Source organism: Schistocerca americana, chromosome 5 (genome assembly GCF_021461395.2).
Source record: "Schistocerca americana isolate TAMUIC-IGC-003095 chromosome 5, iqSchAmer2.1, whole genome shotgun sequence".
Taxonomy (NCBI): domain Eukaryota; kingdom Metazoa; phylum Arthropoda; class Insecta; order Orthoptera; family Acrididae; genus Schistocerca; species Schistocerca americana.
In genome coordinates this window covers 373,387,085-373,400,112 of record NC_060123.1, presented here as the reverse complement: position 1 = coordinate 373,400,112, position 13,028 = coordinate 373,387,085, and the positions used below count along the sequence as shown (strand labels likewise).

Below are 13,028 nucleotides of genomic sequence, written 5' to 3'. Positions count from 1 at the left end.
CCACAGGCCGGACGGCCAGGCCGCATTCTGTCTGGCCAAGCCTTTAGCGGGTGGTCCCCTTATTCCACTCGAGGATACGCCAAATATGGAAGAATATGAACACATTTTACAGCGCTGTGTACTGACTTCTGTAAACTAAAACTTCGCGGATGAAAATTGTAGAAGCATGACAATACAGTGTGTAACAAAGCCGGATTTGGGAGACAACGGTTTTTGTACAGTAACATTTCCCAAATAGACTTTTCTGCCCAGATTCCTGACCTAAACCCAGTGGAACGCCTTTGGAATGAGTTAGAATGTCGATATCGTTCCAGGTCCCAGAGTCCAACGTCCTTCTCTGGTTTCGGCTCATGGGGAAGAGTGGGGCACCGTTTCTCCACATACATTCAGATAACTACTTGAATGTGTTCGCAGTAGAGTTCAAGCCATCATAGAGATGAAGCGTGAACACACCCCATATTAATGTGCAGTAAAAGGTATACGGATCATTTCGATCGGGTGGTGTATTTCGATCAAAAGAAAGAAAGAAGGTAGACAAGAGGTATCGTGTTTCAGTGATGGAAAGACGTCACTGGCAGGAGTGGTCGTTCAGCATGGGCGCGTGGCGAGGCGCCTCATGGAACAAAGCCGGCTGTTTCCCGCCGGGACGCTGGCTTCCTGGCCTGGCCTGGGCTGGGCTGAGGTGGGTGTGCCGTGACGGCGCACTCGCTTGCTTCCTCTGTGCCTGTTGTGCCTTTGTTCTGGACGGACCGAGACCACTCCTCCTCCCCCCCTCTCTCTCCCTCTCTCTCTCTCTCTTTCTCCATCTCTATCTCTCTCTCTCTCTCTCTCTCCCTCTCTCTCCCGTTACTGCAGAGACGGAACGTCTTCGGATCCCAATTTGCTCACCCAAAAAGAGTTCCCACTTCCCACTGTCTTTTAAATCACTGCATCACTGAAAGTGAATGCCGGATATCTTCTAAACCTACCTACCGCTACGACTTAATCACAACGTAACAGTTGGTTGTTGAAAATATCTAAAAAATTCTAACGAATTGAGCAAAATTAATACGACGCATATCTTAATTTGATGATTAAGTATTTATTTTTATCACTCAGAAATTTATTGTACGCAAGCAGTGTAGACAACAGGTTGGTGTGCTAAAACAGTAACTTCATCGTTACTCCCCTCTGCTAGCTTTCATTTCTTTACAACCCAGTCAGTCTTATCCTTCGATCACCTTTCAGTTACCCCTATAGTACTGCTTGCTCTTCTATATTATCTTCAACTCATTTAGCTACCATATTTGCCTGCCTCGAGATGACTAGGTGTTGTTGTGTCGTCTTCATCATCATTATTCATCCCCATTACGGTCGGAGGAAGGCAATGGCAAATCACCTCCGCTAGGACCTTGCCTAGTCGGCGGTGCGGATCTCCTGCATAGTTCCCCACGCTCCTCGGAGTATGGGACCTCATCATCATCATCATCATTCGCATGATATCTCTCACTCTACAACAATTTTTCATTCTAAAACTTTCCACAGACTACTTACTCTTCTTCATTCCACATTCCTTTGTGCTGTATAACTTTTCCTTTTTGGCACAAGCATCACGTTTCCCCTACTTTCACTCTTCATCGTGACTTTTTACTTTGCAAAGGATCCAGTACCCTTACAAAACACGTTACCAGTAACTTTACCAGTGTGACGTAACAATACTTCACTGTCTGACTGTATTACACACAGGTCTCTGTTGAACTGCTACCTCGCTCCGAGTCACACGGGACTCATTTTCGCCTTCTGGTCCAATACGAGATATATGGCATCGTATCTATATTTAACAATAATAACCTCAAAGATTACGAAAACTGACTCTAATCTTCCATAGGTCCTCGTGTCACTTACGGGTGACTGATTCCACGACAGCATGGCTTTTTCACTAATCATTTCACATTTCTCTATCTCTGTTGTTTCTATATATTTTTATTATCCTTTCAATATCGTCGTAGCTTCATCAATCACAGCAACATTATTTAACCCCTCCCGTGGTTAGGTAGAACGCTAGTGCTAATACATGTAACAACGTCATCTTTTTCCTTTATACTTTTAACTTTAATTGAACGTTTTTGTTATTCAAATGGTTCAAATGGCTCTGAGCACTATGGGACTTAACATCTATGGTCATCAGTCCCCTAGAACTTAGAACTACTTAAACCTAACTAACCTAAGGACATCACACAACACCCAGTCATCACGAGGCAGGGAAAATCCCTGACCCCGCCGGGAATCGAACCCGGGCGTGGGAAGCGAGAACGCTACCGCACGACCACGAGCTGCGGACGTTTTTGTTATTACTATTAAATATAATTCCATAAGAAACCACTGCTTAGCTACATATGAACAATCTTCAAATTCAGAACGCCAAGAAACCATACTCTTGGCAGTAGTTAAACAGTGCAAATTTTAACAGAAAGTAAACCAGACTGTGAGTTTTTAAACACTAATTTATTACAGTGTCTTCCTCCTGTAGATACACATACGTTCCGTATGCTGTTGTTCCTCTCAGCTGTTCGCTGTAACATTTTTGATTGAACATAACAAATTTCATCTTGAATCCATTGTTTAAATCGTCTTCTTTGCACGCTTATCATCCTTTCTGTCAAAGCTGCCATTAACTACCTCTGCTATATACGATGTGGTGTCACCATGTTCAACAAAGATATTTTAAGACTTGTCAAATGCGCAAATCTGGCAGGGAAAAAAAGACAGATACAACTACTCAGCTTACTTATTCGAGGTGGCAGTCTGTGTAATTGTTTGTTCACTGTCGAAAAAGTAGACAGAGTGAAGTGAAAAAAGACGAAGACAATGGGCTCATTCAAATTCCCGTCGGATCATCCAGATTTAGATTTTCCATGTCAGGCTAATTCTGTTAAGACAAATTCCGGAATGGTTTCTCCGAAACGGCGCGCCAGAGTTCCTAATTCGAGCGTGTGCTCCCTCTCTAATGACGTCGTTAGTGCCAATTTAAAACCCAATTTTCAAATGGTTCAAATAGCTCTGAGCACTATGCGACTTAACTTCTGAGGTCATCAGTCGCCTAGAACTTAGAACTAATCAAACCTAACTAACCTAAGGACATCACACACAACCATGCCCGAGGCAGGATTCGAACCTGCGACAGTAGCGGTCGCTCGGCTCCAGACTGTAGCGCCTAGAACCGCACGGCCACTCCGGCCGGCAAACCCAATTTTCCCTCCTCGAGAAAGTATAAGGTCTGATTAGCTCGGTGGTGAAACTGCATCTTTCAGTTATACATAAATCGTTCATCAACCGCGCAGGGTTTGTCCTTTGTGCAGTAACGATAGTTCGCTTGTTCGCATACCTCGTCATTTGCAAACTGCTAATCACGCCTGATGTCAATTCTTCCTCGGCTCATGCATAATACACTCCTCGAAATTGAAATAAGAACACCGTGAATTCATTGTCCCAGGAAGGGGAAACTTTATTGACACATTCCTGGGGTCAGATACATCACATGATCACACTGACAGAACCACAGACACATAGACACAGGCAACAGAGCATGCACAATGTCGGCACTAGTACAGTGTATATCCACCTTTCGCAGCAATGCAGGCTGCTATTCTCCCATGGAGACGATCGTAGAGATGCTGGATGTAGTCCTGTGGAACGGCTTGCCATGCCATTTCCACCTGGCGCCTCAGTTGGACCAGCGTTCGTGCTGGACGTGCAGACCGCGTGAGACGACGCTTCATCCAGTCCCAAACATGCTCAATGGGGGACAGATCCGGAGATCTTGCTGGCCAGGGTAGTTGACTTACACCTTCTAGAGCACGTTGGGTGGCACGGGATACATGCGGACGTGCATTGTCCTGTTGGAACAGCAAGTTCCCTTGCCGGTCTAGGAATGGTAGAACGATGGGTTCGATGACGGTTTGGATGTACCGTGCACTATTCAGTGTCCCCTCGACGATCACCAGTGGTGTACGGCCAGTGTAGGAGATCGCTCCCCACACCATGATGCCGGGTGTTGGCCCTGTGTGCCTCGGTCGTATGCAGTCCTGATTGTGGCGCTCACCTGCACGGCGCCAAACACGCATACGACCATCATTGGCACCAAGGCAGAAGCGACCCTCATCGCTGAAGACGACACGTCTCCATTCGTCCCTCCATTCACGCTTGTCGCGACACCACTGGAGGCGGGCTGCACGATGTTGGGGCGTGAGCGGAAGACGGCCTAACGGTGTGCGGGACCGTAGCCCAGCTTCATGGAGACGGTTGCGAATGGTCCTCGCCGATACCCCAGGAGCAACAGTGTCCCTAATTTGCTGGGAAGTGGCGGTGCGGTCCCCTACGGCACTGCGTAGGATCCTACGGTCTTGGCGTGCATCCGTGCGTCGCTGCGGTCCGGTCCCAGGTCGACGGGCACGTGCACCTTCCGCCGACCACTGGCGACAACATCGATGTACTGTGGAGACCTCACGCCCCACGTGTTGAGCAATTCGGCGGTACGTCCACCCGGCCTCCCGCATGCCCACTATACGCCCTCGCTCAAAGTCCGTCAACTGCACATACGGTTCACGTCCACACTGTCGCGGCATGCTACCAGTGTTAAAGACTGCGATGGAGCTCCGTATGCCACGGCAAACTGGCTGACACTGACGGCGGCGGTGCACAAATGCTGCGCAGCTAGCGCCATTCGACGGCCAACACCGCGGTTCCTGGTGTGTCCGCTGTGCCGTGCGTCTGATCATTGCTTGTACAGCCCTCTCGCAGTGTCCGGAGCAAGTATGGTGGGTCTGACACACCGGTGTCAATGTGTTCTTTTTTCCATTTCCAAGAGTGTATTTAGCTGAAACGGATGAAAGTTTCCATCAAGATGGAGAAACGTGAATGTTGTGAGCGCTGTATACCTGAAATGAGTATTTCATTGTTGTTCTGTGGAGAATACACACTCCTCGATAGACACTGTAACTTTTTCGCAGCAGTTTCACCGTCTTCACAGTCTGTAATCAACAATTTCATCGCGTATTTTTCGAAATCACTACATCATGGCGGTCTAACTCTATGAAGATCGTAGGAGTTCTCCCTGTGCAACTTTCTAGCCGTTTGAAACCGGCTTTACCCGAGCGACTTTGTGGTCAAATGGACAACTCGTTGTGGATGCGTGCCACCTGCTTGCCTACAAATCAGCCACCATTCACGTCGCGAGGGGCTCGCAGACGTCAGTGATTAACTGATGGCGAATGTGGGTTCAAATCTCTGCAGACTGTAAGCGCGCAGAAACAGGGAACTGCGACGTCGTCAGCTGACGTCCAAAGAAAAGCTGCTGTTTACTGCATTTTAAATATTGTTTGCTGTGTTTGTAAGTATAGAAAGTACTTTAATGTAGATGTTTTGAAATGTTTGGACTAAACTTTTGCAGATGTTTCAGTTCTCAGGAATGTTGAGAATTTACCACACGACTTTGTCACGTTTATCCATTACGAATTTTATCATTTGTAAACTCGACTCTCATTGCCTGCTCCTACATTCCGTTACTATATTTCGTAAGAAGGATAGTCCCTCATAAAGTTGTTTTCGGTGTTCAGGTACTAGACTGCACAGTAGGTAGCCCTCACATCACACACGCAGTTTTGTCGCTGACGTTTCAACGAAAACGGCCACTTGCGACAGGCGAGACTCAGTACGGGAGTAAAATGACAGTAGCGCTGCAAAAGGCTGACTTGTGATGAGTGTGGAAAACAGCCTTAACTTGCGGCACAAGGTCACGCAAGAGTTTATACGATTAACTGAGGAATCGTAGCAAGTGGTAACTTGTGTTACTAGATCTACGATACTTGATATCAAGTTTGTTTCTGATATTCTTATGATAGGCCATGCACGAAACACATCGATAAATTTATTTTTAACAAGTGGATTCTTGTTATTTAGCGACACGATCGAGCTCATATAAACTTTCAAAGAGTATCTATCGTTAATTTTGAAAATAATTCCTTTTTTTCGTTGCTTCACGGTTGATGCGTGGCGATCTTGCCTGTAGCTCATGGTCCCGCCTCCACAGTGCTGCCAAATGCCCAGACACTACGTTTACATGGGGTTCCCAAAACCGTATTTTCTAAATCGATTTCTCACTACCGTTTCTGGTATCATGTAAACGCTCTAAAATCGATTCTGGAAATCCGGTCCTATCAGCCTACACTATGTGATCAAAAGTATCCGGACACCGCCAAACACATACGTTTTTCATATTAGGTGTATTGTGCTGCCACCTGGTGACAGGTACTTCATATCAGCAACTGCAGTAATCATTAACATAGTGAGAGAGCAGAAAAGGGCGCTCCGCGGAACTCACTGACTTGGAACATAGTCAGGTGATTGGGTGTCACTTGCGTCATACGTCTGTAACCGAGATTTCCACACTCCTAAACATCCCTAGGTCCACTGTTTCCGATGTGATAGTGGATACGTGAAGGGACACGTACAGCACAAAAGCGTACAGGCCGACCTCATCTGTTGACTGACAGAGACTGCCAACAGTTCAAGAGGGTCGTAATGTGTAGTAGGCAGACATCTACTCAGACCATCACACAGGAATTCCAAACTGTATCAAGATCCACTGCAGGCACTATGACAATTAGGCGGGAGGTGAGAAAACTTGGATTTCATGGTCGAGCGGCTGCTCATAAGCCACACATCACGCCGGTATTTGCCAAACGACGCCTCACTTCGAGTAAGGAGCGTAAACATTGGACGATTGAACAGAGAAAAACGTGAGGAGTGACGAATCACGGTACATCCGATGATGTACCGGAGATCCGATGGCAGGGTGTGGGTATGGCGTATGCCCGGTGAACGTCATCTGCCAGTGTGTGTAGTGCCAACAGTAAAATTCGGAGGCGGTGGTGTTATGGTGTGGTCATGTTTGTCATGGAGGGGGCTTGCACCCCTTGTTGTTTTGCGTGGCACTATCACGGCACAGGCCTACATTGATGTTTGAAGCACCTTCACATGAACACTGTTGAATACCAATTTGGGGATGGCGATTGCATCTTTCAACACGATCGAGCACTTGTTCATAATGCACGACCTGTGGCGGAGTGGTTACACGACAATGACACCCCTGTAATGGACTGGCATGCACAGAGTCCTGACCTGAATCCTATTGAACAGATTTGGGATGTTTTGGAACGCCGACTTCGTGTCAGGCCTCACCGACCGACACCGGTACCTCACCTCAGTGCAGTACTGCGTGAAGAATGGGCTGCCATTCCCCAAGAAACTTTCCAGCACCTGATTGAACGTAAGTCTGCGAGAGAGGAAGCTGTTCTTAAGACCATATTGAATTCCAGCATTACCGATGGAGGGCGGCATGAACGTGTAAGTCATTTTCAGCCAGGTGTCCGGATACTTTTGATCACATAGTGTATTAGTCTGAGCATGAAGTTGTTTACATCTCTAATATTTAACTGAAGGGAAATAATGATTGTGTTGACTAAATCGGAAGTGGAACAGCTGTTTCCCAGAGACCATATTTAACTGGGCTAGCAAATCCGCTTCAGACCTCAAAAAACACGGGAGCGAAAAATAGTTCCCGAATTTCGGTTTTCGCCTTCCGGAAGATGTGTCACTCTTAAACATAGTGATAGAACATTTCAAAACTTCCGAGTTTTTTTCTGTTTCCGCGTGCGTGCGTAGTTGTAAAAGTGTGGAATGTAGTACAGAGGAAGCGAGGTCAACGGCGCCCCGGAGCGTGTCGACATTAATCCGAAGCGGCGCGGCTCTCCGGAAGCCGTGCAGTTGCTTCCGGGCGGAGAGCGGCCGGCACGTTTTGATTGGCGGGCGGGGGGACGCGCAGGTAGGGGCGGCGGGAGGAACGCGCCGGCGCAGCCGCAGCCGCAGCCGCAGCCGGCGTCGCCAGTCGCCAGCAGACGCGCGCGCCGGACTGAGCGCCAGCCGCCGACATGTGGTGCTTCCTCATGAAAGGGCAAGTGTTGCGTCGTGTGTGATGCGGCTGCCATCTCGCGTGTGCACATCGACTTAACGGCATCCTAATTACTAATACCGGCGTCATCATTCAGGCGTGCGCGTCGTTAATAAACTGAGTTCTTTTTCGCGAACAGAAGGAAACTTGTTCAAACTTAGGTTTTCTTTAGGAATGTATAACCATCTATCCAGCTTGTTTAATGACTTACTTGCTGAAAACTGTTACTGGTTTATGACACTTAATCTTTTGATGGGTCCAATTCAGTTTCTTAATGTCGTTTTTAAGGAACGGCATCACAGAACCATCAAAAGTTGTTGTAATTTTATTTGATCCAGTAGAAATGGTTGGCAAAAACGCGTGACTGTAAAAACAACGGGTTTCTTTGAAAAATAACTTCTGCTGCTGTCAGTCATGATTTTCTTTCTCTGTTCCTTGCACGACGCGGTTCAGGAAATAATCCCATTTCTAAATTTTTTTTTTTTCGTGTATCATGGCCTCTACATGTGATGTTTTCGATGTGGGGGATCCTGAATTATTCTCTTGCCTTTACGAACGCATCCAATTTTGTAATTAATGTGGATCTTTTATATAGTTAACGGTGAACCTGGAAAAAGAAACTTTTCACTCATTTTTTTCCCAATTTACCATTGGAAATATCCATCATTAATTAGAAAATTGTGTGTTTTTATAAAGGCTGTCCCAGAAATAATAGTCGATATTCAGGGATATGACAGTATTGTATTGTATTGTATGTTAACCGGGGACCTAGAAACGACGGAGAGGCTCCGTCCCTGCCGCAGCCGCAGTGTACCACAACCCCACGACGACTACCAATTGACCCCTCCGCCGCCCCACACCGAACCCAGGGTTATTGTGCGGTTTGGCCCCCAGCGAACGTCTCACACCAGACGAGTGTAGCCCCTATGTTTGCGTGGTAGGATAATGGTGGCGTACGCGTACGTGGAGAACTTGTTTGCCCAGCAATCGCCGACATAGTATAACTGAGGCGGAATAGGGGGAACAAGACCGCATTCGCCGAGGCACATGGAAAACCGCCTAAAAACCATCCACTGAGCGGCCGGTTCACCGGACCTCGACACAAATCCGCCGGGCGGATTCGTGCCGGGGACCAGGCGCTCCTTCGCGCCCGGAAAGGATATGACAGTAATGATCATTCAAAGCAAAAAAGCGTAGTAAACATAGGCTCTAAAACGTGTATCTTAAGAGCTATGAGAACTTCTTCATTTTCAATACTGTGAAACAAATATGTTCTACTACAAGCTCTTTGCTTTTTGTGTTTTTGAGGTGGTAGTATGAACCAAAACAAGAAAAATATGTCCAGTAAACGTGGACTCTTAAAAGTTCCTAACTTAGGGCTTTCAGGAGCTCATATTCGCTGATGTGAGCAAATATCTTGTTCTGAACAAGTGCTCGTAGCTGTTAAGGTAAACGTCTTGAAACTCATGTTTCAAATTTGTTTTGGTCCATACTGTCTCCGCCCAAAATATGAAAAGCAAGGAGCTTGCAATAGAAGAGATTCGTTTCGCAGTATCGCAGATGGAGTAGTGCTCATAGCTCTTAAGGTATGCATCTGAGAGCCCATGTTTACTGGACTTCTTTGCCTCGAATGAGCGTTCCTAGCATATACTTGAATACTGACCATTTCTCCTGGGACACACTGTATATAACAATGAAGGCAGCAGAATAGTGTTGCATCTCACACAACGAAAACATCACAAGCTTGAAAATGGAAATCATTTCCGAAACGCTCTGTGCAAGACATAAATAAAAGAAAGTCGCGACTGACAGCAGTAAAAGTAATTTCACAAACAAACCCATGGAGGCTGTCGTTTATCTGTGACATATAAAAGCATCTACTACGCATTTTTCAAGTTTATGGTACCACTTTAGGTATATAGTATGCTGGACACTGCAATGAACTCTCTCTATCCCATTCATCGCGGATAGTGAACGGGAAGAAAGTAGCTCTTATGTACAAACCATAATTTTACCGTCTGCATCATTACGCGAAATATATGTCGAAGGAGGTGTTTTTTTTTTACCAGTTTCGGAATCTGAGTTCTCGGAATTTTGTGGGTAAGCTACTCCACGTGTCACTATGTCTTCCTTGTTGAGCACTGTTTCGTTAATCCAATTTTCTGAATGTAGCAGACCGACGAACAGTTCTCAACAATTGATGGAATGAGGGTTTTGAATGGTATCTCGTCCTTGCGTAAATCACACTTATGTGATATTCTTCTCTTAAATTTCAATCTGACATGGCTGGATTTATGTAGATTACAGAGTTGCAGGATGATTCAGCTGCCCGTACTCACGAGCTTTATGCAACCTGCAAAGCCTTCAAATACCACATGCAAGACTTCCATATTCTCTCGCTCGCTAAGTGCAAACTTTTAGTCCTACAGCGAAAATGAACATCACCTCTTTGTAGTAAATTTGATGTGGTTAAATTTTGTACAGGTATACGTTTTCGCTAGAGGCCTTAGTTTTCGAGATATTCAAGAAAAACGTACAAAAGTGCCCTTCAAACGCGTTTTTTTAAATAACTCGAAAACCGTGGTCTTCAGCGAAAAAGTGCCTCAGTACACAATTTGGCTACATGAAATTTCCTGCAAGAAGTTACTGTTCATTATTTACATGGGAGTAACGGTATGCGAATAGCGAGCGAGAGAATATGAGAAAGTCGCGCGTGGTGTTTGAAAGCATCGCGGGTTGCATAAAACGTAGCGGTAAGGCCAGCTGAAACGACCAGTATATATATAAAGTGCACTATAATTAATTGCGAAAGCTAACACAGGTGAACGTATACTTCTGACTTCAGTAAGAAGTACTGTCCTAGTTGGTAGTAAAAACAGCGAATACAGATGACAACCGGTGAAAAATGCAATTTTTCCGAAATGAGTGAATAAAGTGTTTCAGTAACTGAACGACTGCAGTTCCTAATTGCAATCAAAGCATGATAACAAGCTTTGTTTTAAAGTGTGCTGATTCTCTAAAAAAAAAACACCCAGCCTCCCTCCTCTCTCTCCACCTCCTTTCTCTCTCTCGCTACTTGTAAATACTGTACTCCTAGTATGCGATTTGAAGAAAAATTATTTTGAGAATGAGAGTGGGCAAAATTCTTGCACTAAACAAGAAGTCGCAACAGACAAGTTTGATGGATACGAATAGTGATGTGATAATTCTTGATTTATTGCCCCTGCGTAGCATTTGGTTCAAATGGCTCTAAGCACTATGGGGCTTAACATCGGAGGTCATCAGTCCCCTAGACATAGAACTACTCGAACTTAACTAGCCTAAGGACATCACACACATCCATGCGCGAGGCAGGATTCGAACCTGCGACCGTAGCAGCAGTGCGGGTCCGGACTGAAGCGCCTGGAACCGCTCGGCCACACCGACCGGCGCGCAGCATTTGATCGTGTGAAACTGTGTACGTGGCGATATGCGACTTGATGACTAAGAAATAGGCGACAGTGAGAAAATGGATTATGTGCAATTTCGGTGTCAGTGGGTTCTGGGGAAGGTCCGTGCGGTCACATGCAGTTGTGTGCAACAGGTGCAGTTGTGCAGGTTACAGGTGTGAGTTACGCTGGCGTCGTCCTGCCAGCCTGACCGCGTGGCGTGGGAGCCGAAGTGAGGGCGTGCTTGGGGGGGGGGGGGGGGGCGAAGGGTTAGTGGAGGGGAAGGATGCGTGGGCGGCGGTGCGTGACGCCGGCACGCTGCGCCTGCGCAGAGCGAGGTCGCGGTTGAAGCCGCGGCACACGGGCCTCCGTAGGCTCTGTTCTCCGGAAGTCGCCGTTTACTGCTCCGTTTCCGGCCGTAGTGTGAGAAAAATGACCAGAGACAAACGCTCGTTCGCTGACTGCATAAAGTTTCACTGCTGGATTATGGAACTGGCTCTCAACGTAAACTACCCGTAGCCCCCCATTAAGGGGCAGTTCTCGGACACTAACAATAATTTGCAGCACATCCGACCATTATCTGAAGCCAGTCTTTCGCTAAATTGGAGGTTGGAAGTGGTATGCCGTAGCCATCTTCCGACCTGTGAACTGACTTACCCAGCCAACGGTCAAGGCAGCCAGGTACATTTAGTGTTACTTGACTTCCGAAAAGCATTTGAATCAGTACCACAAACTTTCTTATCGTCGAAAGAACGACCGTAAGTGTTAGCGAGTGAACTTTGTGACAGGACTGAGGTTTTCTTGTTAGGGAGGCCATAACATATTACCTTGGATGGATAGACATCGACTGATGTACATGTAACTTGAGGTGTGCCCGACAAAAGTGTGTGGGGCCTTTGCCCTTAATTATTAAAGACATCGCAAAAAATATTAATAGTAACATCAGACTTTGCGTAGAGAATGTGTTTATCTACAATGAAGTACTGCTAGCCGCGGTGGACGAGCGGTTCTAGGCGCTTCAGTTTGGAACAGCGCGACTCCTGCGGTCGCAGGTTCGAATCCTGCCTCGGGCATGGATGTGTGTGATGTCCTTAGGCTAGTTAGGTTTAAGTAATTCTAAGTTCTAGGGGACTGATGACCTCTGATGTTAAGTCCCATAGTGCTCAGAGCCATTTGAACTATTTGAATGAAGTACTGCCTGAAAATAATAAAAAAACGACTATTATTCAGTCGGATCTTGACCAGATTTCAAAGTGGTGCGAAGATTGGTGACGTGCTTTAAATGTTCAGAAATGTAAAACTGTGTCCTTAACTAAACGAAATGAAATGAAATGTCGTGTGGCTAGGGCCTCCCGTCGGGTAGACCGTTCGCCTGGTGCAGGTCTTTCGATTTGACGCCACTTCGGCGACCTGCGCGTCGATGGGGATGAAATGATGATGATTAGGACAACACAACACCCAGTCCCTGAGCGGAGAAAATCTGCGACCCAGCCGGGAATCGAACCCGGGCCCTTTGGATTGACAGTCTGTCACGCTGACCACTCAGCTACCGGGGGCGGACAAAACAAAATATAGTATTGTATGGTAACAATAGCACTGAGCAACAATTGGAA

The 13,028-nt window shown here is 46.5% G+C and overlaps 1 protein-coding gene across 3 annotated transcripts in view; it reads left to right on the top strand.

The window, feature by feature from the left end:
- Positions 1 to 13,028, top strand: part of LOC124615515 (villin-1) — a 376,118-nt gene that overhangs the window by 263,335 nt on the left and 99,755 nt on the right. Inside the window, exon 1 of one of the 3 annotated variants that reach the window (XM_047143474.1) lies at positions 7,930 to 7,990. The exons of the other annotated variants lie outside the window; for them this stretch is intronic. Within the exon in view, the coding sequence (XP_046999430.1) occupies positions 7,968 to 7,990 (23 nt within the window). The 5' untranslated portion in view covers positions 7,930 to 7,967. Of the gene's footprint in view, positions 1 to 7,929; positions 7,991 to 13,028 lie in introns of those variants that run through there. 3 annotated transcript variants of the gene reach the window in all.